General features: G+C 45.1%; 1 protein-coding gene across 6 annotated transcripts in view; it reads left to right on the top strand.

Moving 5' to 3' along the window:
- Positions 1 to 25487, top strand: part of RAP1A (RAP1A, member of RAS oncogene family) — a 35643-nt gene that overhangs the window by 1026 nt on the left and 9130 nt on the right. Inside the window, exons 1-6 of one of the 6 annotated variants that reach the window (XM_084497844.1) lie at positions 474 to 776; positions 15025 to 15094; positions 19005 to 19088; positions 22611 to 22679; positions 24097 to 24153; positions 24927 to 25067. In XM_084497844.1, the coding sequence (XP_084353970.1) occupies positions 19032 to 19088; positions 22611 to 22679; positions 24097 to 24153; positions 24927 to 25067 (324 nt within the window). In that variant the 5' untranslated portion in view covers positions 474 to 776; positions 15025 to 15094; positions 19005 to 19031. Of the gene's footprint in view, positions 1 to 473; positions 777 to 4985; positions 5127 to 10722; positions 11045 to 13883; positions 14011 to 15024; positions 15095 to 19004; positions 19089 to 22610; positions 22680 to 24096; positions 24154 to 24926; positions 25068 to 25487 lie in introns of those variants that run through there. The other 5 variants (XM_084497842.1, XM_084497843.1, XM_084497845.1 and 2 more) reach the window with 5 other exon arrangements.

The following is a 25487-nucleotide window of genomic DNA, read 5'->3' on the forward strand; positions in this document are numbered from 1 at the left end:
TGAGGCAATGCAGAGGGAAGTTTTAAATGCAACACCCATGCCTGTGTGGTATCCGCGACGTTATTATTTCACAGAAGCGGTGTGGGTCGCCATGCCCGAAGTATGAAATACTTTCTCATTTTTCTGACATCATTATCACGTTGCTATAGTGATTTCATTACGCTGGGAATGCCGTGCTCGCATCGTGTTGCTATGGGAAAGATCAGCGTTATAAATAAAAATATTTAAGGTCCTGTTCATTGTCCAAAAAAAAAAAGTCACCGGTTTGTTGACACGATTGCCCGAAGCTTGACCCCCTGAAGTTTTTAATGCGGGGCTGGAGATGGGGAATCACCCGTCCTGGCCCAGCAGAGCGTCCCTTCAGTGTGGAGATGGGCCACGAGCACGCCCGTCGTTCGCCCAGGCAGAGTCGTCAGGAAGCTCTGTGCTCCCTTGGATGGGTCTAAAAATAATCTGTTTTCATGCACAGGACTTGCACCCGATCACGCAGCGGGCAGAGAGGAGTAGTTGTGTTCTCTCAGGCCGAGATGTCGCAGGGAAGTGAGTTGTGCTTCTTACAAACAGATGTTGCCTACGGCCCCGATCTCGCAGGGCAGCGCGTCCAGCAGGGCGCAGTTGGCTGGGCCGGGGGCTGCACGTGGGGCACAAGACATTTTGGGAGGTGCTGGGGGGCCCAGGCGGGCTGGAGGAGCCGGGAGGTGCCGTCTGCAGCCTCAGCGAAGCGAGGAGCTGGGGCTGTCGTCACGCGTCTTGGCTCTGGGCTGGCGGTTTGTAGGGTAAGTAGCTTTGCTGAAGATTTTGAGGACCGCGTGCCAAACAGGGACTAAATTACTAGCGCAGTGTAATGCCAGTGACACGTTAATGCTTTTATTTAGAGACTAATGTTTACGCAATTTATCAACATAGTTTATATTTGAAACCATAAGCTGCAAGAATACAGACACAAACTATCTGTGATCCATTTCGCCTCTGCTCATCCAGTCTGAGGGCACTGTCTGTTCTTAAGAGAAATTGAAATGTAATTAAATGACAGCAGCGAAACATGTGGACCTACTCTAATGTCAAAGTTTTAATTTTATATTGAATCACAATCTCGAGGCATAAACAACTCTAAGCATTTGTTTGTACTACTACGTTGCAGTATTTTGTCTTGTGCCATGTGTGTGCACAGTGTACTTGGTGGCACATGAAAACTTTTCAGGATATTAATGCGGGAGACTTCCTATTTTGTTGCTTTTCGTTTCTGATGTGCCAGGGTAATGTTAAACATCAAGCACTTCTAGTAACTGGGTGTGTTTCGTTCTGCAGAAGCAGATTCGAGAGAGACCTGACTTCTAAAACCCAGCCAAATCCTGGGGTTGTGTTTGGATTTTTTTTTTGCATTGACTTTTTTTTTTTTTCCCCAAGAGCAGTTAGTGGGTGTGGGGGTTAGAGTACAGCCTGAATTCACATTATGCTGAGCTCTGTAGTAGTTATTGATTTGCTTTTACTCAGATTAAAGGGCTTGTTGTTTATTCTGTAGCAGCAGAAGTTCACGTAACAATTCAGCTGCAGTTGTGCATGATCCTAATGTCCAGCAGTTATGCTCAGTTCGCTGATCTTTTTCGTACGTTAATTGAATGGTTTCTTATATTTAGTAGATGATAGGTTATTAAGCAGAACTGTAATGAAAACATCCTGTTAAAAGGGTGCTCATAAACCCCAGGGTCCATTTTTTAATTGTGCATTTGTGTTTTGTTTGCACTTTACAAAAGCTACTGATCCTGCAAAGGTGACTCCTAATGGCTGAGATAAGTAAGGATGTTAGGAAGTTGGAAAGGAAACTTCCTCTTGCTGAGCTCTCTTGTTTGATCCAGCCTGTCTTGCTGAGGTGCTGAAACCGATGTGAGATGCTTGGTTTTATTTGTTAGTACCGAAGTGTGGTGGCAGCAAGGATTTGAGATCATTCTGGTACCTGGACTGCTTTCTGGGTGCAAGTTAATGTCACAAAAGTTCACCTCGCAACCAGAGTTTTCGGTGGGTTATATCCTGGCATCACGAGTGCAGAAGGAGTAAAGGAGGACCTGGCTTTTTGTTCATAAAGGCCCAGATTGGAACACGAGTACGGCTCTGAGCTCTCTGATGTTAGTAGAAAATACAGCATGCTCCAGTACGCTCTCCACTGCTGGTGTTGCAAATATGATCAGGTTCAGTCTATTTTGTTTCATAAAAATGGCGAAATAGATTTATTTCAGTCCTAGGTATACAAGAGAGAAATTTCATTAGGTAGCCCAGTAGGGGAGAGACGGTTTTCATGGGTAAAGCATTTCCCAGAATGCTTGACTTTTTTTTTTTTTTTTTTCTAAGGCTGTACAGTTAGAAGCAGTAGTTGGTGTTTTCACCCTTTGCAGTTGGGTATGAGATTAGAGCTCTGAGGCAAGTCACAGATTTAACTCCTTTGCTTTCCCATCATCAGTTTTTTTTTTATTGTTGAGCTGCCAGGAGCATTTGGAAGCAGGAAGCAGTTAGGAGACCAACTGATCCATTTTAGTGTCCCCAACACTGACTAATACTAGTGACGAAAATCCATGTTGGAGCAATGTGAGCTGTCTGTGGGTAGACTTTTATATAAATATATTGATGTAGAAATAACTTTTGATTAGCCTGCATGTTTACTTAAAACTCACATGCTGTAAAAGTAGAATCGAGCCACATATGACGTTATTTCTGTGCATCAGTGCTTAGCTTTCTTCACTACAAGCTCCCTACCCCCTAGGAAAGTTAGTGCAAGAGTGAAAACGTACTGGAGTATTCTTTGACAGCCCAGGCCTGATGCAGTTCAGATTTGTGTGTGTGACAGCCCTGTGCTCTGACTTGACCTGAGGCTGTCGTGCCCCGCTCTCAGCCGTGTGGCTGGTGAGGTTTTGCTGTGTTTGCGTCCAGGTGCCCGGCAGGTCCCAGGTGGCAGCTTTGGGCCAGGTCACAGCACTGAGACCAGCAAAGGGACCGACTGCTTGTCCTTAAACAGGCTCTCCAGAATGAATGGCTTCCTTGGATTTATAAAACAGACAAAAATTTTACAGTACGTGCTGTTTTTCCTTGCTACATGGCTGAGTTTTTTTAATAATATGCTTTTTAGGCTGCCATTTAGCTAGAAAACCTGGCATTCGACTTAGCATTTGTTAATGTGAGATTTTTAGGAGAAACCTGGTTATAGTGCATGAAACAGGATGTTACGTTTCATAAAGTATCACCAGGACTGAAAGCAACTGCGAGATCAAAAAGCATTCAAGCAGGCGTTGAGGCTCCAGCCTTCAGGGTTAATTTGCTTTTCCTCCTGTGTCAGAGCCGGCCATAGAAAAGCCTCGTCCCGGGTCAGAGTGGATTCGCTGTGGGTGACAGCCCTGAGGGGCAGAGGAGGCAAGTTGTGTTTTGTAGGCAGCATCTTCCACATGCAAAAAATGATTTTTCCAATGATGGTACACAAAGTGGAGGTTTTTAATGCCTGTGCTGCCCGGTTTACCCCGTAGTGTTAGCAGCAAAGGAAAATGCGAATATTTGACAAACGCTGCTGTGCAGATGAGCAGGGTAGGTCCCGAGGTGCGCTGAACACATCTCTTGGCAGGAGCAGCCCGGGTTGCAGCGAGGGAGATGCCAGAGGAAAGCAAGGGCAGGCGGCTCCGTGGGAGCAGGGGTCGGGGCAGGGGCCTTGGGAGAGATGCTGTGGTGCAGGGCTTCGGGCTGGGTTTTGTGGTCGCCGCATGCAGCTCGCATGTGTCGTGCACCCCGGCGTTTCCCATGCTCTGCCACTCGTGCTCTTCGCTGTTGGGGTAACTCAAGGAGCTGAGCTAGCTGAAAGCCGAGCCGGCCCAAGAAATATAGAGGTAGTTTTCAGCCAGATCGCTTCTTACTCTGACTCATTGAGTGGTTGTGCAAGCACCACTGCTGGTGGACGGAAGGAGCTGCAGAGAGCACAGGAATACCCCTTTCGGCAGCAGCTGGCACTTAAATTGACTTAAAATGGTCAAAAGCTGCTGCTCGTGACTATGTGTGACTTCGGCAGCATCTTTCTGGCAGTCCTGCAGTCCAGGTAGCGCGGTGGCTGCTTTCCCTGCCACATCTGGAAGCACACAACCTGCAGGTTAATCTGGCTTGTGGGTGAGGATTTGCTGCCGGCCCCCAGCAGTAACAGGCTGAGGTCTGCAAGGAGCAGCGTGTGTTTTGGGGGAGTTGGTACCATTCTGTGGGAACAACCTCAGGGGCCTTGCTGCTTGTGTTGGTGACCCTTCAGAGATCACCTGTGTGTTGGTTTGACACGTCTGCTGGCTGCCTGACACCTCTCAGAGGGATAAATGGCTCATTATGAGAAATGTGCTTTCCTGTGGCAGTGATAATTCTGCTAATTACTGCCTGTGTTCTGAGCTCCCCTCTCCTGGAGAGAGGGGAGTGTGGGGAGGTTGTGGGGACCCGAGCAGCAGTGGGGCATCTACAGGGCACGGTGCCTGCCCGGTGTTTGTGCTGCACTTCCCTGCAGTGCTAGGCCTACTGATGCTATTTCACTTCCAGGCTTGGTGTGCAACGAGTTCTGATTTCTACAGCTCCGAACGGGGCAGAAATTGGTTACTGAGATCACTTCTCCCTTTGCAAATGCTGCAGTAATTAAGGTTGTCTCAGGCAGTCCACTTAATGGTATTGAAATTGGGGAGGCTGTGGGAAGATGGGTGGTGTTCAAGGAGGAGGCACTGCCTGAGTGTTACATTCCTAATCAGAAACCGAGTGTTTAAACCTAGGCTGCATTCATCTCTTGTGGGAAGAGCCTTTGAGGTGTGTGTGGGAAGAAATGGGGCACTGGAAACATTCCTTCATTTTGATCGCCGATCGTTTGGGGTTTTACGACTTTTATATCTGCAGGTTACGCTCAGACCGCCGTAGCAGGCAGTACCTCTAATTAAAGGGGAGATTTGAAGCTGTTTGTGTTGTTTCTGCTTCTATTCGTGGCAGCAGCCCACTGGGCACGACGGCGTGCGCTTTTCTCACAGTGTCAAGTGATCGTAGCAGGGAGGAGAGATCTGCATGAATCTGGATGCAGCCACATGAAGACAATGTTTTGATCTTCGCTGCTGCTCCTGCTGCAAGTGGTCCAGCAGGTACTGGGTGCTGGGTGTTGGGAAATACCTGCTATACCTGAACAGGCGCCGCCTCGCTGCGTTTGTAGTGGCTTGACCTGAACCTGGGTGAAGGCGCATATTTAATTCCTCCGATTGAGAAATCCAGATGCTGACAAAAGCAGGCCTGGCTGTGTTTTGAAAACTCCTGTTTGTTTGTTTACCTTCACCGAACAAACCCCTTTGTTGGAGGGAAGCTCTGACCCTCCGCGGGTTTTTGTAAGGAGGGAGGGACGGGCAGCAGAGGGCAGGCAGCGGAGCTGGAAGGTGCAGGGCTGCTCGCAGTAACTTGGCTCTCCTCGGCCCTTTGGTTGTGTTTGACTGAAAATACGGGGAGCTGGGCAATAGCAGGCCTGCTGAGCAGGTGGCCTGAGGCACGGTTTGTTATTTATTTTGAATATTGATAAGATTGAAAGGGTTTACATCCATCTGGGCACCGAAGCAGGAGGTCTGAGCGTGTCCCCAGCAGTGGCTGTGTTGTGACTGAAACATCTTTATTAACGCCCGATGCCGTGGTGCTTCGGGTGCTCCTGTAAGGAGCAGGACAAGCCTTTCTGCAGCGGGTAATCATCACCCTGCCCTGCCAGAAGACTGCTTTTTGCAGACACGCTGCACTGGCAGCACGTCGCTGGCACGTTTGTCAATCGGTCGCGTTGTGTAACGCTGCTCCTGGAGCAGAGCCGGAGAGCAGGCCACTTGCGTTTCGCTTTTGAGTGGCTAGAACTGCAAACTCAAGGCCTGCCGGGTCGTTTGGGATTTCGGTTGGGTCCAAAGTTGTGTTCTGGAGTGCTCTAATACTGAGAAAATTTGTATTTGTCATATTTAGATGAGGGTATTGTGTGTGAACTCAGAGCTGTTGGAGCTGCTCTTCGGAGGAGCTGCACATCCGCAGCTCTGGCCGGCTGCAGAGAAGGGAGCTGCTGAGCTTCCCGAAATAAGGCCTCTGCCAGTGTTGGTCCAAGCGAATGTGCCCTATGGAATTGGATCTCTCTCAAAATTTTAACACGTTAGTTGCAAGTAGACCCTCACTCTGGAAAGCACTAAGCGTGTGGGAAGAGCAGCTGGGCTGGCTGTGTTGGTTGCCCTGCCTTTTATGTTGCTTTTCATGTAATATCCTTTTCTCTAATGCAAATAAACTTAAAGTCGTAGGGAGGGGCTGCTGAGAAGTGAAAAAAACTTTCATTACAGACCGCTGACATGCAGAATAACGCCTTTTATATGTCACCTATCACATGATGGTTGGAAGTAAACCATAGTTCATTGGGTAGGGTTATTTCTGGTGCAATTCTCCCTTCTGCAGAAGCAGTCCCATCCCAGCACGTCGTGCCGTGCCCTGGGATTTGATGTGTTCGTCCTGTTACCGGGCTGGAGAACAGAAATCCGATGGATTTATGGAACAAATGCAGGTGAAGATGGCACAGACGTAGCCAATTGTTGCTTTCACATGCTCTGGATTATAACACTAATTGTAGATGAAAATAACATTAAGATTAAAGTTACAGACTGAAACCGTTCCAAACAGCCTTTCTCATGAAATATTCATGCATTTAGGGCTTTTAACTCATCAGATTACTTACAATAATATTGTAATCAGTATGACTTTCTGCCTTTGTGTTTTTTTCGTGAATACACTGCATTGGCATATTGATCACCAGAATGCACTCAAATTTAGAATAAAGCTTTTTCAGGAATCTCATTTAAAATGATCAAAGAGATGTTTTAATGCTCCAGGGCATTTTCCTCAATGGTGTGCATTCTGAGAAAGCATCTCTTTCCCTTCATTCTGTGATTTCAGTGCTCTGCAGCCTGTCTCTGCTATGCGAACTGCTTGCTCGAAACCCTCACCGTGAGCACAGCGTTGAGCGCGAGGCGATTCAGCACTAAGGCAGGTCTGAGCAGCGCAGCGGGGTGACTGAGCATGCTGGTAGCAGGTGTCAGGGCCCCGGTGCTGTAAAACCAAGGAATCTCCATGGAACTGTGAGGCTGAAACTTTTTTTTTTATTGGTACTTTGGTGCCAAGTTCATATGAACCGTATCTGTACAGCCAAAAGTTTGTTTAAATAATTATCTTCTGAAGTCAGCGGCTGTAGTGGCCCTGCGTTTGTATGGCTGATTTTGCATTTTTGAGTTGCTCGAGAAAAAAAACAGGGAAATGGGGGGTTTGACTTTGATGAAAAGGTGTCCTAACCAAAACGGAAAGCGCAGGAATTGCAGATAACAGCAATTAACATTCAGCGTGAGTGCGGCGTGTTCTAAGGTCTCGATCAGAGTACAGAACTGACTGTCTCCAGGCCATATGTTTAACACATTTGCATACTAATATGGGAGAGATTTTTTTTTTTCCTATTGCCTTATGTCTTATCATTTCAAAGACTAAAAAGAGAGTGACTTTTGTTCCTGTTCGTGAGGCGGAGGGGAGGAACTGGCTGATGGCAGCGACGCTCCTCCTGCTCGCTGGTTAGCTGCTGTAGGATGTCTCCTCCCCTGCGAGTTAAACATAGCTTCTCTGCTTCTGGAGCAGGAGTCCAACTGCCCATGGCTTTTTTTTTTTTTTTTTTTTTTTTAAGACAGCTGTATAATAATCTATTTTGGTTGTATTCAAGCTTGACCTATAAATACTAAAATGGCTCATATAAAAATGTTTAAATCACTTGGAGCTATTTCCTTCATGGGTTAGTGTCACCTCTTTCCTTCTATATAGGATGTTCCAGGAGGAATTGACAAAGCTGTTTTGCTCTTTCAAGCCTTGCAGGTTTGGAAGGATTAAGAAACGTAAGAATGCAGAGCCATGAGAGTCCCCGTGCAGATCTGTCTGCAGGTTAGCTCTGGACCTTTTTGCCAAAAAGTTCTCACTGATGCCCTTCAGGTGCCAGCCCTGAACCGTTCATAAAATTTTGAATCGTCCTTTGGTTAAAATCCTCACGTAGTAGAGAATTTCACTTTTGCTGTAAAAGAAAATGTCTGTCCCCCTATGTCCTGAGGTTCCAGGAAGCAGCATTACAGGGCAGAGTTAAAAGCTAAGGGATTAGGAACACATTAAATAACTTCATTTTAGTGCAGAAAGTAAAGAAAGCTTGGTGGTGTGTGTGTTTGTTTGTTTGTATTTAAGTTAATTCTGTACATCAACTTGCTGCTATTCAGGTCCCCATTGAGCCTGAAAATTTGCCATCAAAACATCTCAAGAGTTACACTTCTCCTTGGTGGTGTTAAAATGCATCCATCGCTGACTCTGCTTAGGTACTCGTTACAAGGGTGCTCGTCAGTGCTTGGCAGTTCATACACACCTCCAGCAACAAGTGGTGAGTGGGCCCTTTCCTCCAGAAGTACCCGTGGCACAGCAGATGTTCAGGGGCTGCAGTTGTGCAGGAGAGGTGCACTGGTTGCTCGTGGCTGACGTACAAGACCGTATTTTTAGGCAGTGAAAATCTCTAGACTGCATATCACAGAATCACAGAATTTTCTAGGTTGGAAGAGACCTCAAGGTCATCGAGTCCAACCTCCAACCTAACGCTAACAGCCCTCCACTAAACCATATCCCTAAGCTGTACATCTAAGCGTCTTTTGAAGACTTCCAGGGATGGTGACTCCACCACTTCCCTGGGCAGCCTGTTCCAATGCCTCACAACCCTTTCTGTAAAGAAGTTCTTCCTAACATCTAACCTAAAACTCCCCTGGCTCAACTTAAGCCCATTCCCCCTCGTCCTGTCACCACGCATATGCACGCATATGCAAACCTGACCTTTAGATCAGTCTGGAAGCTTGGTGTGCACGCGCACGCTGATTTCTTGAAGCTTTGCTGGTAAGGTCTGAAGGGCAGCAATGTTTTTGGGACCTGTAAGTCATCCTGCTCTGCTGAATGGCAGTGTCTGTGCAGGATGGGGAGAGCTGCTGCATGAAACCGAGTGGCTGGTGGCAATCCAGGCTGCTGGATCTGCTCGCTGCTGCTGCTGCGAGTGAGTTCCCTGCCACAGCCACATCCTTGTCTGTTGGTGCAGCCTCGAGTTATTTTCCTGTTCTCATCAGTTCCAAGCGCTTTCTACAGTGCAGGACTTCTAAGAATGCTCGGAAGGAATGTTAAAATATTCCTTCCTAAGTTGCATCTCAGTTTCAAGTTTAATCTCAGAAAGCATTTACCAAATCATGGTGTGGCCTTGCAAGCGAGCGTTGGTTAAAGAAAGGAAGCGAGCTTTCGGTCTTGCTTGTGCTGGGCGCAGACGCATGGCCCACGGCGATGCTGCTCGGAGGATGTTCACCAAACAAAGCGCTCTGAAGTGCTTTGAGTCATTTTCTTTGCTGGTTAAGAAAGTGTTTTCTTTGATAAAGAAAACTTCTAAATCCTTCTGAACGTGAAATAAATTTATTGGGTTTATCTGACAAAAATGGAGGTTAATAAAAAAATAAAATCAGCCCCCGAACTCCAACTCTAGACAGTCGGTTGTATGAAAAATGCCCCCTTGGGCCTGCTGGCATTTTTTGAACAGAAAAAAAGGCAGGGATTTAGCGGTGTCTGGTCGTTATTACTGCTGAAATAAAATAATTACTTAAAGTGCAGGCTAAAATCTCCCTACCTCATGTCACTTATTTACCCTAATTATAAAAACCAGGAAGAACATGGTTAAGAATGTTGCCAAGCTACTATCAGCACAACAAATTCTTCTTACCAAGTACAATATAGTTCATGTTTTGCTACGATCGAGCTTCCTAGATTCTGTCTGGAATTTAATCCTTATTCAGAAAGGTCAGAACATTTTTTCCAAGGGGGAGGGAAGGAAAATCAGTGGCAAGGGGTGGGCGTGGTAGACAACAGATGGGAGGAAGTCCCGTAAACTGATTCCGTACCTCGTGTGCGTGCCCTTTAATGTTTGCATGTTTTGCTGATGGGGAAGAGGGCGAGGAAGGACTTTTCTTCCAGAGGAGGGCTGTGTCCAGGGCTGCCGTGTGCTGTGGCCGTGCCCTCTGCCGAGCTCGCTGGAGCAGCCGGGAGGAACGGCCGAGCGCAGCCGCGCTGTGCCGCGGGACCTCTGCCCCTGCACCCACTGCTTGGGTCTGATCCGGGCCCCAGCAGCTGGCAGCACAGCGCTTCCGAGCGCTTTATATGTATTTAATTGAGAAAAGTCAGTTTATTTCCTCAATCTGCCCGGTGTGTGTGGATGTCCTCCGTCCCGTTGCGGCTCAGTGCTGCTTGGCGTGAGCTTGGCGGCAGCGCTGCAGCCCCTGGGGGGGGGCTGCCGGGGGTGACGTGGTGGCTTCTAACTCAGGGCTGCTGCGTGTGCTGCTCGTTGGGTTTTGCTTCTGGCTTCCCTTTCACTGCTTTTGTCTGCCTGGCGCATGTCCCTAGTGACTTTCTGCAAATGCAGACCAACAGGACAAAAAATAAGTTAGCCGTTTGAGCACGGCAGGGTTTGGCTGCCCAGAGTACTTGTTCCTTGCCTGAAGTGCTCCCATGGCAAAGCAATTTGAAGTGAGCAAGTAGGCAGCCGCTTCCATAGAAGTAAACATTTTGATATTTAAAACTGCAAGTTCAGCATGAAGCTGCCTGCAGAAAAGGTTACGGATCGAGGCAGATCGTTCTCAAGATGTTTGTGCCCAAAATCGCTTTTTCACACCGCAGCTCGACTGCTCACAAAGAAGGTCGTCTCTCTGACCTGGTTGTGTGCGCTGCAGTTAATTTGCTCAGAGCTCCGGTTCAGCAGAGCACTGAAGTCAGGAAGGATTGCTCTGCTGCGAGAGGACTTTACTCTCAGCTGAGGCTTTTATGGCTTTGGCCCTGAATCAGTAATCTTCACAGCACGCCGCAGAAGATGTGAAATTATGCAGAAACTGGCGATTTGGACGTGGTTCAGGAGGAGCAGACGGCCGGGACTTTAAATTTTAAGAATGGATGTGTGCAAGATCGGAAGGTCGGTCTCCTACCTTCTCCAGTTAAATACTGCACGTAGTATCTCAGAGCAGTGTAGGTTTCTCTTGCCTTCTTCAAATACCTGTTTGTTCGTTTGGCTCGTCGTTAGCTGAATTCTTGGCACGTGCTTCTGTCCGTGAGCTGTTGGTTGTTGTTTTTTTTGTTTGTTTTACTGTCAAAACCAAAACAAAGCATGCCTTCTTAGTATTAAATTACTGAATTGTGAGTGCCTCTCAGTTGGGCAAGGTATGTAATTAAGGTGCTGCTGCCTTCTCTTGGGTAAATGTATGAATTCTTGGTGAAAGTTCTCTTTCAGAAATATCATAATATTGAAACAATTTTCACTATTAACAGTGAATTCAATTTATACTTTTATTTTATACTGGCTCATGGTAAGGTTCAATTCCCAATCCTTACTGTAGGGAATCACATCTCATTCGTGGCTTTTTCAGTTCCTGGGTGTGCTCGTACTTCCACGGAGCAGTGCATGGGTCCGAGTGTCCGGAATGCCCTGTTCTCTAGTGGCAAAGTTACCGAAGCTAACAGCTTAATTTGGCAACGTAAGCTCCTCTCTGGAACTGAAACGTGGTCCTTGTTTTTAACAGAAATAACCTAGGCTTTGGCCTGAGTTAAATTTGGGAGAACAAAGCTTATAAAGCTGAAGGGGCTGGATGTGTGCAGCCGTTGTGCGGTGACACGTACAGCTAGCTGCGTGCTTGTTATGCTGATTTATATTTGATTTGATGCTGAACGCAGTCAGTGGAAATGGTAATAATTTCCTGTTAAATTCATAAAACTGAGAGTGCGATTTTTGTCGTAATGTATCAGATAATCCTCCCGTTGGATTATTTAGTGGTAATGCATCTGTTTACCTGGGTGTTGGATGCTGCAGTAACAAGCAACGAAGTCAAGTCAGGCTCTGAAGATTGTGCGAATGGAAGTTTGTCAAACTGTGCATGAAAATCACATTGAAGCCCTGCTTTCTGCTTGGTCTTGTCTTTTTTCCCCCTCTCATTTTTCTGACGTTGACAGCGTCAGGACAGGCGGGGGAGGTTTTCAGCGCACCTTAAAGGCAGGGAGATTGACTGCCTTGGTGCAGTGACTTGGCAAGTGCATCCATGGCAGCAATTTCTGATGTTGTAAGGAAATGCTGTGCTAAGGAGCAGGGTAAGTCCGTGGTAATGTTTTTCTGGGAGAGCCCTCTGCTAATTAATTGTGTGATTTGCAGGCACCCTTTCATTTGTGATCCTCCATCCCTCATCCCATCACGTTTCCGTAGCTTACGTGCCACCGTTGCATAATTGTTGACAGCTTTGATTAATATTAGGGAAGTATTTAATGTACTTTCGGCTTGATTGAGTAATTTAATATCCAAGAACACGGTGTGTAACAGATTCCTGCTGCAAGGAGGTGGCGAGTGGAGCCGTCAGGCGGCCGGGGGCTGCCCTGGCTCTGGTGCCGCAGGATTTTGGAGTGATGAGTAATGTTTAGGAGACATTTACCAAAAAAATAAATAAATAAAAGAAACTAAAAAACCTCAGTTTTTCATGGCCTAGTTGGTAGTATTTAAAAGAAACTGGCATGAGGAACACTTCCAAGCTCAAAATGAAACAGGTTTGTTTATAGTAGCCGTGATTCAGCGCTGAGCTGCCAGGGTAAAAATAACCACGGTGGCTGCAGCACCGGGAACCTGCCCCGCGCCGGCACGGTGGTGACAGCGATCCCGGGGCCATCGATGTGCTTCTGTCCCCAGCCTGACCACTAAATAACACGCTGACAGCACGCGTCCCCCTGAGGACGTCAGACGCCTTGGTTTCCGTGTGTGCAGGACGGAGGTGAGGACGCCGAGCAAGCCAGGTTGGAGGAGGAGGTTGATGTCCTTGAGTCCCCGTCTTGGCCACCCCACCAGGAATCCCTCCTGGGAATGGAGCAAAACACCGAACGGCCAGGGGTGCACGTTGCTGAGCTGCACGTGGAGAGGCCATTTCGTTGTGTCTCTAGGAACTGATGCCTCTGCCTGTGGTTTTGTCTGTGCTTGCTCAGTGCCTCTTTTTTCTCTGTTCCTTCTCTCCCTCCCCCCTGCCTTTTTTTTTTAACCTAGGGCTGTGTGTTGCTGATCTCAAGTGCAAATGCAGCCGGCGTTCTTGGTTTGTCATCTGTCTTCAGTCCCGTAGCTGAGCCTGTGTCAACACTTTGAATGAAATTCCCTATTTTCAGGTGTCTGCAAATTGGATCCAAGTGGGTGCTTGCAGCAAGAGCTGCCTGAGCAAACTGCTTGGCTGCAGACTCGCTTCCTATTGTGTTTGGAAAAGTATTGAAGAAGGATTTTGAAAACTTTGTTTTCTGTTTCTAAAGCATTTTGATTTCTATGGTTTCAAGGGGGCACTTGCCCGTGGCTCTGCAGTTTTGGGTGCAGAGCTGCTAAAATATTTTGAAAAAACACAAATCAGGAGGCATCCTGGGGTGCCACCAGCGCTGACCCCGCTGCATCCCACCACGGGCTGGGGCTGTGCAGGTGCTGGGGAGGAGGCAGAGGTGCAGGATCCATTTTGGGGTCCCCAATAGCATCGGTGCCTGGTGCCTGGCTTCCTGTGCCTGCCAGCAGCGCATGGCACCGCGTTGGGGACAGAAGAGAGAAACGTGGCTCTGTAAAAGAGCTGTGCTTTGTGGGGGATGCAGCACTCGTTGGATTTCACCCTGGCAGTGCGGTTAAGCGGCAGTTGCTCCCCTTCGAGGTTGCTCTGGGTAGCTGAGCTGCTAGAGGCTGCTTTTCCTGCGGTCTCGGTACAGGAAATTTTCATCTCCTAAAACACATTGCAAAGTTGGTCTGGCCTCAGGCAGGTTTCGGCTGACTTGAGCCTGTCTTGTAAGTGAAGTTGTGCAGGTTTTGTGCAGTCTCGGGAAGAAAAAGCCCGTCAGAAAGCTGGGGATGAAACTGGAGCAGCGCGCATCTCCTGCAGAACGAAGGTGTCTTTTTGTTTGGGATAAAACAAAGTGCAGGAGAGGAATACTGAGCTGCTGCTGGCTTTTAATGGGAATCGGTCACTGAACTGTTCTTTGAAATTCCCATCCCTTGGGCAGTTGAGCAATGAATGGGCAGAAGCAGAGGGAGGATGACACGGAAATATTTGGGGGTGAGATTATTTGGGGGTGAGATCCGTGGTATCGAGGTAGAAGGCAGTGCTAGGGAAACAGTAAAAAGTGTGAGATTGGAAACAGGAGTGAGCGTCCTGTAATTGTAGTTGTCAAATTACAGGTTCAGGGACTGTGGACAGAAGTGGCAACAGCACAAAGCCAATAAAATTTGATGTAAGGCAAACTGACAAGCTTTTTAGACACTGATTTTAAAAAACAGTGCGTAGAGGAGAAGTACTTTTCCCTTTGGCAACGTTTTCCTACTGTGTCTTCAGACTGTATTTCACTGCTGTCAGATCTGGTAGCCAAAAACCAGGAGCTTGAAATTTTCGTTTAAAAAAACCACAAAAATAAGCCATGACATTAAGCCATGCTCCTGAATGAAATCTGAGGCTAAAGAGGTGGCAGTGCGTGGAGCAGCTGGAGCTGCTGGCGTCTGTATTGAGCACAAGTGGCAGCTTTGCTTGATCTTTGCTTTCTAACCGAATAGGTTCAATTTTGGTTCCTTCCCACGGTTTACCTTAGCTGCAAGTCCAGTTTGTAAAGCATTTTTTAATGATGTTATCAAGCTGAAATTCTGTTTTGCCATTGGTTTTCTCCTGACCCCATAACGTTTCACTTACCAGAAGCAGGGTTAAATTGCGCTGGAGGCTTTGTTTTTAAGAGAATTTGATTCTGGTGTTCAGAGATTGTGTAGAGCTCCCTTGATTAAAGCAAAGAGCAAATTTTATAACAGGCATATTTTACTTTCAAACTGTGAAGAGTGGATTTGATGCTTACATACACTATCATCTGAAAAATATGTTCTGAGGAATTAATTTTTCTTTTTCTTTTTTTTTTTTTCAGTCCCTTGCAGGGAGCCTGGAAAAAACTTCAGTAGTGCTGTTAACACTGATGAGAGATCTTTTATGCCAAGGTACGAGTATTTAATGTTCTCATTTGAGAATTGATAAATGTATAAGGCAGCATTTGAGGTTAAGTTAAAAGCTGTCTGAACCTTGTTTCTTGTTGTGGAAAAACGCCACTCTGAAGCAGTGTGCTCTGTCTTTCCTGGTGTTATTTTGCTGTTGTACAAAATACAAACATATAATAATAGTTCACAGGTTTTCTTTCCAAGGCTGAGCCAAGAATGTGTCTACTTTAATTTCTTTTTTGTTGTTGTTCATTTAAGTCTTTTGTTATCGTCTTACTGGGGCTTGTATCATCAGTTATGCCCAACGTTTCATGAAGTTATGCAAAACCATCAAGCCACGTGCCTTTACCACTGTCTTCCTCCCGCTGAGCGGTGCATCTACCTCACACCAGTGGCCCTATCAGTGTTCAGAGAAGGAAGGAGCAAGCAGCAATGCAGGCTGCCTTCTTTGGGTGTGTGAAATTGAACTCAGGCATCTGCATCGCACAAGGTGCACATCACGTTTCGGGTTAGCGCAAGGTTCTTGCACCCAGCCTTTTCCAGAGTTGCACTTGTGTTTATTCTTTGCTTGCATTTCTTTACCCAACTACCCAATTTTATTTTTCAAGGTCCCTTCCAATCCCTAGCATTCTGTGAAATTACAGGCTTCTTGATGAGCTGGTGAGGCTTTTGTATGAGGAACAGCTAATTTGTCATTTGGATTGTGAACGAGACTGCCCCTGGCCCATGTTCCCACACAGTTCTCTTGCAGTGGGATTGCTTCATCAGTGCCCAAAGCATCTGAGCAGCTGCAGATAAATGGCACTAGAGAGGTTTTTCTCTTGGATATGTAGACATTTAGAGGTGAATATGGCTTGTTCTTCTCGTGATGGACACCACGTGAAGGTTACCCAGGCCAGGTATTTTGGGCAAGCTGCTGGAGATGTTCGTCCTTCCTTTGGGAGGGGGCTGATGCTGGCAGCCTGGGCACTCTTTGTGACAGCACAAAGAGGTGCTCCTGTTAAACAAGGAAGAGATTAATCGTGAGATGTCAGGTGCTTTGCAGTGTGGAAGCAAAGTTAGTTCATTATTGTAGCTGCAATCTGGACCCTACTGATTTATTACTGCTGTGTTTTAAAGGGGCTGTGCAGGTGCTTGGTAGCCTGGTCTGACACTTAGGGTGGAGCGAGCCTGCTGCTCAGAGCAGTGCCAGGGCATTTAACGTGAAATTTGTTCTTTGCCCCACGCCTGTCGTGCTGTACCTCAGTGGCTGTGTGTGAGGGAGGAGGGGGAGCACGAGCAAGATGACACAGTTTTTGCTTTCTTTTTGCACCTTGCCCTTCAGAGCTAATGAGACCAGTTTCGCAACATGTGAAACAACAAAAAGGTTTTTTTTTTTACACTTCTTAGTGATCATAGGCTTTTCTCGAATCAAAAGAAACACTAAACACCCGTAATTTCATGCCATTTTGAAATGCTGCTGTTGCTTCACAGCATGCTCCTCTACTGCACAGAGCTCGGGGTGGAAATGAATGCTACTGTGTCTTGCTGTATTTAGGTGGGCATAAACAGTTTGCCAAACGAAAAGTTGGCTAGGATGCGGCATAGTAATTTCTGGAGCACTCCATTCATGTTGTATAAACAGATAACATTAACATACTTGTGAAAGAGCTACAAGATAATTAAGGCGTGTGGAGTTTACAGTAATAAGGCTCATGCGTTTCAGGATCTTGGTTTCCTGTTGCACCTGAAAAAAAAAATCAGCAAATATTGCAGAGAAGAAATGAGAAGTTAGTCTTGTGCTACTCCCAGCTGAAAGTTTCCCACAAGTATTTTTACTATAAATAAGAAGTGAAAGAGTTCACAGCTAAATTTAACCCTTAGATTGATTTACTTTCAGGGGCTTTCGTGGGTGGAGCAGACTGTGGAACCATAGAAGATGCAGATAGACTAGATCAATAGATTGCATTTACACTTTATAAAAAAGTCATTCCCTTTTAATTTCTAAGGATTATCAAAGGAAAAAGCATTGCTATTTGGAATTCCCCTCTCTTTCCCAACCAAAATCATGATCTTAGAAAAAAAAGGAAGTGAATGTTACTTCTCAGGGAAACTTTCAAGCAGAAGAACTTGCAGCTGACAGTATCTTAACCAAGAACGTTGTCAGTGTACTGCAGTGCATAGACATGGCTTGCTCTGTTTTTAGACATTTGAATTTAGCATTCTGGAAAATCCCTTTCGGTTCAACTTAGTTTCACAATTTCTATGAAGTTAAGCAACCAAAGCTCGTAGCGGCCTCCAGGGTTGAAGAAAAACAGCCCCAAGGTGCCTGAAAGTACAAGCTGCTGCTGCTGACTTCTGCTTTCTTCTCCCTCTAATGTCTGGGCGAGGGAAGAGCAGCTCGGCCATGTGAGAGCCTCAGCACAGGCAGGCGAGCCCCCGATTCCTGTCCTTCGGATGTAAAAGTGAGCTTAAAGCTGCGTTAAATTGGCCACAGGGTTTGGGTGCCTCTTCCTCTGCGACTGCACGTGGGCTTTATTTATTAATTTTTTAACCCGTGTGTGTCCCATGTAGACCACAGGACGCAGTGTGGGTGAGGGGTGAGGGTTGGAAGCAGGGTGCTGGGGACAGGCCGCGTGCAGGGCTGTGCCTGGGGAGCGTGTGGCAGGTGGCCCTTGGGAGTTCAAATGACAGGAAAAAAAGCTAAAAGTCCCAATTTAATGGTTATATAAACCACGACACAGGTTGTCAGGTAGCTGTCTGCCGTGGCAAAGAGGCAGCAGCAGGGCTAAAGATGCGATCCCCGTTCTTCGCGGATGGTTGTTCACAGCAGCAAGGTGATGCAGCTCTGCAGGGAACTACGAGGAACACGTCTTTATTTCTAACCCAGTCCTCAGATGTAGCCAGCGAGCCCATAAATCCTGTGCAACGTTAGTTTGAAATGCCTGTGAGAAATGAAACTTCCCCAGCCTCATAGCGTTCGTGTTTCTGAATCCTTACTTGGGAAGAAAGCGCTATCTCGCCGGGAAGGAGCAGGGGATGGTTCGCGGCTGAGGTCATTGTTTGCCTCAGCGCCCTTGATAGGGACAGCCCAGCCTGGCCTGTAATGTAAACAGAGTGTAAAATGTTTATCGCCAGCTTTGTCACTTGCCTTATTTGTCAGGGAATCGCGATGAGAATGAGAGGTTTTGTGGTGCTGCGCAGCGCGTTCGGGGAGCTGGAAGATTTCCTTAAAAAGGCACAGGCCTTGCTGGGCGAGCAGCGAGGCTCTGCCTTGGCAGCCGCGAGCTCGGGCTGACCTTTCCAGAGAGAAAATACTGACCTAAATCCTGCCCTGCTGCGGGAGAAATAAACCTCCCTGCTTGCATCTTACTAACCTGATTTTCTTGTCTCGTACTCGCGGCTTTATGCTGTAAAACGTTGGGAATGCAGGGGCAAGGTGGCACTCGCGGGGTGTGTGGCGGGGAGGGGGCTGTGTGCCCGGGCACTGCTTGTGATCGTGTTTATCCTCGTCGTTTCCAAACAGCAGAAGGTTGGCAGGTCCGGGTCTGGGCATCCCGAAACCTGGGAGGCAGCGAGTTCCAGGGCAAAGTTTGAAATCATTAAAATGCTTTATGGCGAGGTCAAAGGAAGCATTGCGTTGGCTGGTTCACTGAAGAAGCATGGGGCTGCGTGCAGTTTGCACATTTGAATATTTGAATATATTGGAGGGGGAATCTATAGTTTGGTCATTGTTCTGTTTGGTATAAACTGGAGCTGTCAGCAATTCACACAGAAAACAACAGTCTTAGCTGTTCCTATAGAGATTTTTGTTCACAGCAGCATCTGGAGAACAGGAGCACAAGGCCACTTTCAGAAGACTGTGTCGTGAAGGTGTGTGTACAGGTACATTTGTAACCATTTTTTTTTTTTTTTTTTTTTTCCTGCCTTCTAGATCGTCGGTATCTGAACAGACCACACCATGCGTGAGTACAAGCTAGTGGTCCTTGGTTCAGGAGGTGTGGGGAAGTCCGCCTTGGTGAGTCGCTGAGGAAGTGGTCCTGAAACCACTGCGTGAGCTTCCAGGCTGGCCTGTCTCACTGCAGGCATTGCTCATTGAACGAACTGGGATGTTTGTATTACTTCTAATATGGGCATTATTAAATTATCATTATTAAATTACGGGCATATTAATCCTTTTAATATGGGCAGTGACTTCCAGGTAGCCATTGTTAGGCGGCTGAAGGATCTGTGAGTTTGTGTCAGTTTTTGGAGACGAAACGGGTGATTCATCCCTGTTAGAACAGTTAGCATTTCGTGTTTGCTTTCTGCGGATGTGTAATACTGTCAATAACTGAATGTCCCCAAGTACGACAAGTCTAGCCTAGGCTAGAAGAATGAATCAAGACTTGCCCTGCATGGTGGCGAAGGCTGCAGGTGAGGAACACACCTGGAAGGTGGTTCGTTTTCCATCACGGACAGAGCCTGAAGGAGCTGTCTGGCCTGAAACCCCAGGGCGGAATAGCAAGCTGCCTCCAGGCAAAGCAGAGGGACAAGCAGACTGATGACACTTTGCACTCCTTAAGTGCTTGTGTTGTTTCTAGTAAGAGGTTTACATAGCAGAGTTGATAGTAAAGCATTGTAAGAGAGGTTTCTGTCACCCATTTATCACAAATCAGTCAAGCAGCTCGCCCCAACAAGAAAGGCAAAGAACTGGTCAAGTGTAAAGTTATGTAAGACAAGGAAACACACCATGTTCCTTTCCACAGAGGGTGATAGCTGACCAGCCGTTCATTTCGTAGATAGTTACTTCTTTCACTGTTTTTTATTCTGCTGGTAGGGGCTGCTAATAGTCTTGTCAAATCACCTGCAGAATCTAGTTGAATGAGAGGAAAGATTGTTCAATTACATATCACGTTTGAGGTATTCTTTCAGGATCCCTTCCTAATATTTACAGGATGTAGGAGTACAAATTTTTGATGCGCTGTTCTTCCACAGCAACTTAAGTGATCCGCATTGCTTTTTCCATGAGCATTCTCCTTGACTATCTTGGCTTTATTATGTAATATTGAAGGATGCGCTAGGTAAAATTGGGTGCTTCTCAATACACCGTGCATAAAAACTATTCAGCATGTGAAGTACTTTGAATTTCCTCATTTCTGATGTAAAGTTCTGCATCCCCATTCATCACTGGCCTTTTTAAAAGTTGAAATGTGAATACTTAATTTTTCTAAATTCTTACTATTTTTTTTTTTCCAAAATTTATTCTCAAAAAGTTCTGGAGATTGTATTTTCCTTTATTGTATATGATGAGCTTGTGTACTCCCACCTGTACAGATACAAATTGGGTTAAATCGCTGAGGACCCTAACTTTTGTATGTATGTACTGCTGGTGGGTTGATTGTGAAAAGTCTGGTAAACTAAAGTTAAGGTCTAGGTGCTAAGTAAGCACGCATGGTAATTCATATGCAGTGTTGGTCCATTATGGTTATGGCAGGACACAGTAATTAGTAGCTGAGGGAGAATCATATTTATCTTACCAGATGACCAACTTACTGACAGGTATTGGCAGGGTGGGACTTAAAATAATACAGAGGTCACTTTAAAATTTCTTTCTTCAAACTGCGTAAGCTAAGTACCCAACAAAGAGCACGGTGTTTGTTTTCTTTCCAGTGTTTTCACTGGGAGTGCAGATTACAAAATGCTCTTGTTTCGCTACGAATCCTCCTGTTTTAACTCCTGTGGGTTAAGTTTTATTTCTGAGCAGTACTGCGTTTGTAGATATGAAATAAGACTGAGTTTTAGCAGAATGACAAAATGTCGTGAGTGGTTTGTCACATTCTCTTGCTGGAGGCTGCTTCACAAACAGGAAAAAAGTTCACATGGTGCAGCTGTACAGCTCTGACCAGCTTCAGTGTCCAAATGTTAACCTCCTAGCAAACAGCAGTCTTCTTTGGACTCTGTTCGGTTAGTAACTGTGCTGAACATCCTACAATACAGTCTGTAATCTGAAATTGTTAGTTGCCATTATTGGTATAACATTGTAAACCCCCTAATAATGGTTCAGGCTTATTAATACAGGATTATTTAGTGAAATAGGATGGCTTTTGAGTGAGGTAGTACTAGATTTTATTTATTTATTTATGTTAAAAGAAGGAGCGTAATAAGGAAATGCTCAGAAATGCTCAGTTTTCAGCACATAGAGAGGCTTTCTGCATGCATCTGGTATGTGCCACTCTTTGAAAGTCCTTGTGTGGCAAAAGTGAACCCTGTTGCAGAAAAATCTCAGCCTTTTGTCCAAACAAAACACAACTTCTTGAAACAGGTAGCGACTTGGCAGAATTTGTACTAGAGATTCGTGGAAAGCTCTGTTGGCAAAAGATGGTTGCTGTGTTTGTTGATATTTAAAGAGATAAAATTAAGTGCTGTGATCTTGGCACTTGGCTTTACCAACATCAGCCAAACCTCTGGACCCACCCGTGCTGCACCCAAGGCGAGAGCACAGCGCTGCGCCCGGCCAGAGATGGGGAGAGCCTGGGGCTCTGCAGCCACGGGTCGCTGAGCTGGGGAGTGCTCGGAGCAGCAGTCACTGCACGGGAATAAATTGCAAAGAACTAACACTATCGCTAGTGTTACAAAGATAAACTATTCCAATTTACCAAACTGGTACCGGTACAGATCTGTCTGGTTGCACCTGGGAGTTGCTGATTCCCAGCACCGCGCCGGAGGAGGACAGACGACTGTTTAGATGCAGGGAACACATGCAGGGTTGCCAATAAGAGGAGACATCAAAGAGAAGAATGTTCTTCCTATTTATGAAGAGAAGGTACCGAAAAGGAAAAGCAAACTGTGTCTTCCAGAGGACAAGTGAAACCACAGACCAGCAGGAGCCAAAGTATGCCACGTACGGAGCTTGAGTGTCCAGAGATGGGGCGCATCCAAATGACAGCTTGATGGGAAATGTTTAGAGTAGATTCACTTGGAATAATTATATAGGAGAAGAAAGATTTCCTCTTTGAAATGAATGATGTCTCCTTCTTTAATGATTTAATACAAACTGAGTATCTGGAGACTCTCCAGATTCAGCTCGCTACTCTGAAATATGTCTGTGCTCTGCGTGTAATCCAGAGTAGTTCCACTGTAACTCTAACACAATTGAAATCTGCATTTTCCACAGCACACACATTGCCAGTTCCTCTGATCAAATTTCACATCTTCCATATTTGGTGCTTTTTTTATTCTTCTGAAGTCACAGACACTAAAATAAAGGCATTTTAGAGAATGCCTTTATTTTTGAGATGCCTTCATCTTTTATGAAGAAATGAGCAAACAGTTTGTCTCGCATAGTTTTAAAATGTGCTTGAGTAGTGGCTCATAAAACAACAGAAACTACGCAGATTTCTTTTTAAATAATTGAAAATGTGTGTATTTTTCCCTTCTCCCCACTTGAAGTTTATCAGCAGTGTTGAGTGTTTTTTCTGTTATTACTTGTTCAGAAAGTGTTTCTTGGTTAAGTGTTACTGTCACAGTTACTTCACTTTTTTTTTCCCTCTCTCCCCAGACTGTACAGTTCGTTCAGGGAATTTTTGTTGAAAAATATGACCCAACAATAGAAGATTCATACAGAAAGGTAAAATAACATCACTTCTATTCTTTTCAAGTCTCACGGAGCTTGCTTGTTTTTAATAATGCAACGAAAGCTTATCAAAATGAGCAAGGTTTTTTTTATGAGAATGTTATGGATGCATAAAAGCATAGCAAGAAATGATGCATAAAAAAGCATCAGTCTAGGAAGTGCATTCATGTAGATGTTTGGCTGTTCTTATTTCTATTTAATAGAAGAATTAAAGCTCTGATGACTTCAGTTGAGGCTTTAGCTTTCTGCTCTTGGACTGTTTCTTTGTAAGAGGTTAGAGCACCTGACCAGAGATCTCTCTCTGTGTTTTCCCAAACCATCGCTGACTTTTTAGCTCTTGTATGGGGGTACGAGCTGTGGCTCTTGGCAGCCTGGCATACTGCTCATCCCGGTGCCAGTGCTGTTGATTGGTGCCTGGGCAACGTATTAAAGGACCAAAGTCTGTTACTCATATCTCTTTGCTGTAATTTGATGAATGATTATTATTTCAGAGCATAAATATATCAATATTTGTTGCTAACATGCGATCTGAAAAAGTTAGCATGGATTATATATATCTACACACGCCATTTATCACAGTAGGTTGTGTTACTGTAGCACAGCAATTGCATTTTGTTGCTTTCTCCTAGGAATGATGGTTTTACTATTTAGTTTAAATACGTTCTGCTTGGTTTGAAGGCGCATAAAAAATTCTTCACAGCTGTTTTGGATGCAGGCTTGTAATTGCTGAGCAGAAATACTTGTCAGGATCCCTGACTCTGGTGTTACACAGCTCTATCAACAGAGCTGCTTTCTTCTGGGGATTGATGTCAAGTAACCCATTGTTTTGCAGACTAGCATAATTGTTGCCATAATTAAAGACACCAAACAGAAAACAAAAACTTGTAGCATTTGTGCCTGTGATAATTCAATGTAAATTCTGTTACGAGTTCTGCTGTTAAATTTATTCATTTTTCCTGGAATTGCCCTTAGTGGATCTGAGACGGTTCTTAGCTTCCAAAAGACTTGTTAAGCCTTAGTGTGACGTTTATTAAATATTGTGCTTTTTCTTTTCTTCCTCACTCCCTCCTCAACAGCAAAAAAAAAAAAAAACAACTGAAGTTCAAGGTCCTTTTGATTTGTAGGAATGGATTTTATCTGACTTGAGAGGCTCATTGTAAATATCTCAACTTATTTAGGCCTTTATAATCAAAAGAGTCCTGGATCACTAGTGAGCTGCCCCAAATGCCAGCTTAAGGTGTAATTAATCTTCTAATAGCAGTGCCTCTCTTAGTGCTGGGAAAGTGCAGGTGGCTGGCTCACTTACAGAGGTCTTTGCTTCAGAAGTAAAGAAATGAAGGTGAGATTTCCCTCGCCTTAATTTCAGAGGTTTTAGTTTTAACTGTATTTCTCTCTTCCCTTTTTTATGCAGCAAGTGGAAGTAGACTGTCAACAGTGTATGCTTGAAATCCTCGATACAGCAGGGACAGTAAGTATGATTTCTTTTCCTAATCCGTACAGAGTTTCTTTATCAAGAACAAAACAAGATGATAAGCGTAGAACTTAATATAATAATCCTGCCCGAGGAAGAAGCAATAGATCAGGCACAACAATTAAAATAGAACAGTTCTGTTTAATAACCCAGAAGCAGATTGCCATATCAACATTCTGATACAGGGTAGGTTTGCATGTTAACTTTGCAAGTGGCCAGAAAACATAGCCCAAAAAGTTCTTAAGCAGCAGGCTCTGAAGGGCACTGCCCTCCCTCGTGGCCGTGTTCGTGACAGTGCCACACTGTGCGTGAGACGTGGGCCTGTCTGCAGCTAGAGAACTTGAAGTGATAGCCCAGATCTGTCATCTGAGGAACTGGCCTGATAGCAGGCTCCTGCTCAACGCTCTATCAGGAAATAAATGGAAGATGAGTGAAGAACATGTCGACCAAATGCTAATGGCTTGTGTTACGCTTTGGGGCATACCCCGGTATACCTGTGGATGTGTTTTTATTGGTTCTGTTGCACCTTTTCCTGGTTTTGGAAGGAGCCTTGCTCTTCTTAATAGAGGAAGGGAAAAAGCAAAAGAAAAGAGATGTGTTAATGCTTTTATTAGATTTTCATGCTGCAGTGGATCTCTGTGAGGGATAAATACGTAAATCTGACCCGTGCTGTACTACGTTCTTGTCTCCATTACAATAGAAGTATTCCTTTGTAAATGTTCTTTAGTGTCATTCACTACCTAACTACTTTTTGAAATATTTGATTACAGGAGCAATTCACAGCAATGAGGGATCTCTATATGAAGAATGGTCAAGGGTTTGCACTAGTATATTCAATAACAGCACAGTCCACGTTTAACGACTTACAGGACCTGCGGGAACAGATTTTACGGGTTAAGGACACTGAAGATGTAAGTCAAATTTTTTTTTTTTTTTAATTTTGAAAATGATTAAAATGATTTTTGGAACTAAGCATACAGGAATTTATAATTTCTGTCTAGGAATATTCTTTGTTGTATAGCAAAGTTTTGTGTTGAAATGAATTTCCTTAGCATTATTTGTTATTTTCAGTGTTACATTTCAAATTTGCTGGAAAGCTGACAGTCTTGATGGGAAGTGATAGAAAAACGGTGGGAGTTTATTGAAGAAAACCTTTTTTTTTTCCCTTTCATTTTATTTATTTTCCAGTATTTGCGTTTTCCTCATACTGTGCTTCAGCAGTACTTTATTTTCCTCAAAATTATGGAAAAATTATATCTGAACGAGCCAGTAATGATATTCTTAATAGATCTCCAGCTGTCTTGCCATGGAGACTGATGTTGTTTTTCCCA

The sequence above is a fragment of the Aythya ferina genome, assembly GCF_964211825.1.
Source record: "Aythya ferina genome assembly, chromosome: 25".
Classification (NCBI taxonomy): Eukaryota; Metazoa; Chordata; class Aves; order Anseriformes; family Anatidae; genus Aythya; species Aythya ferina.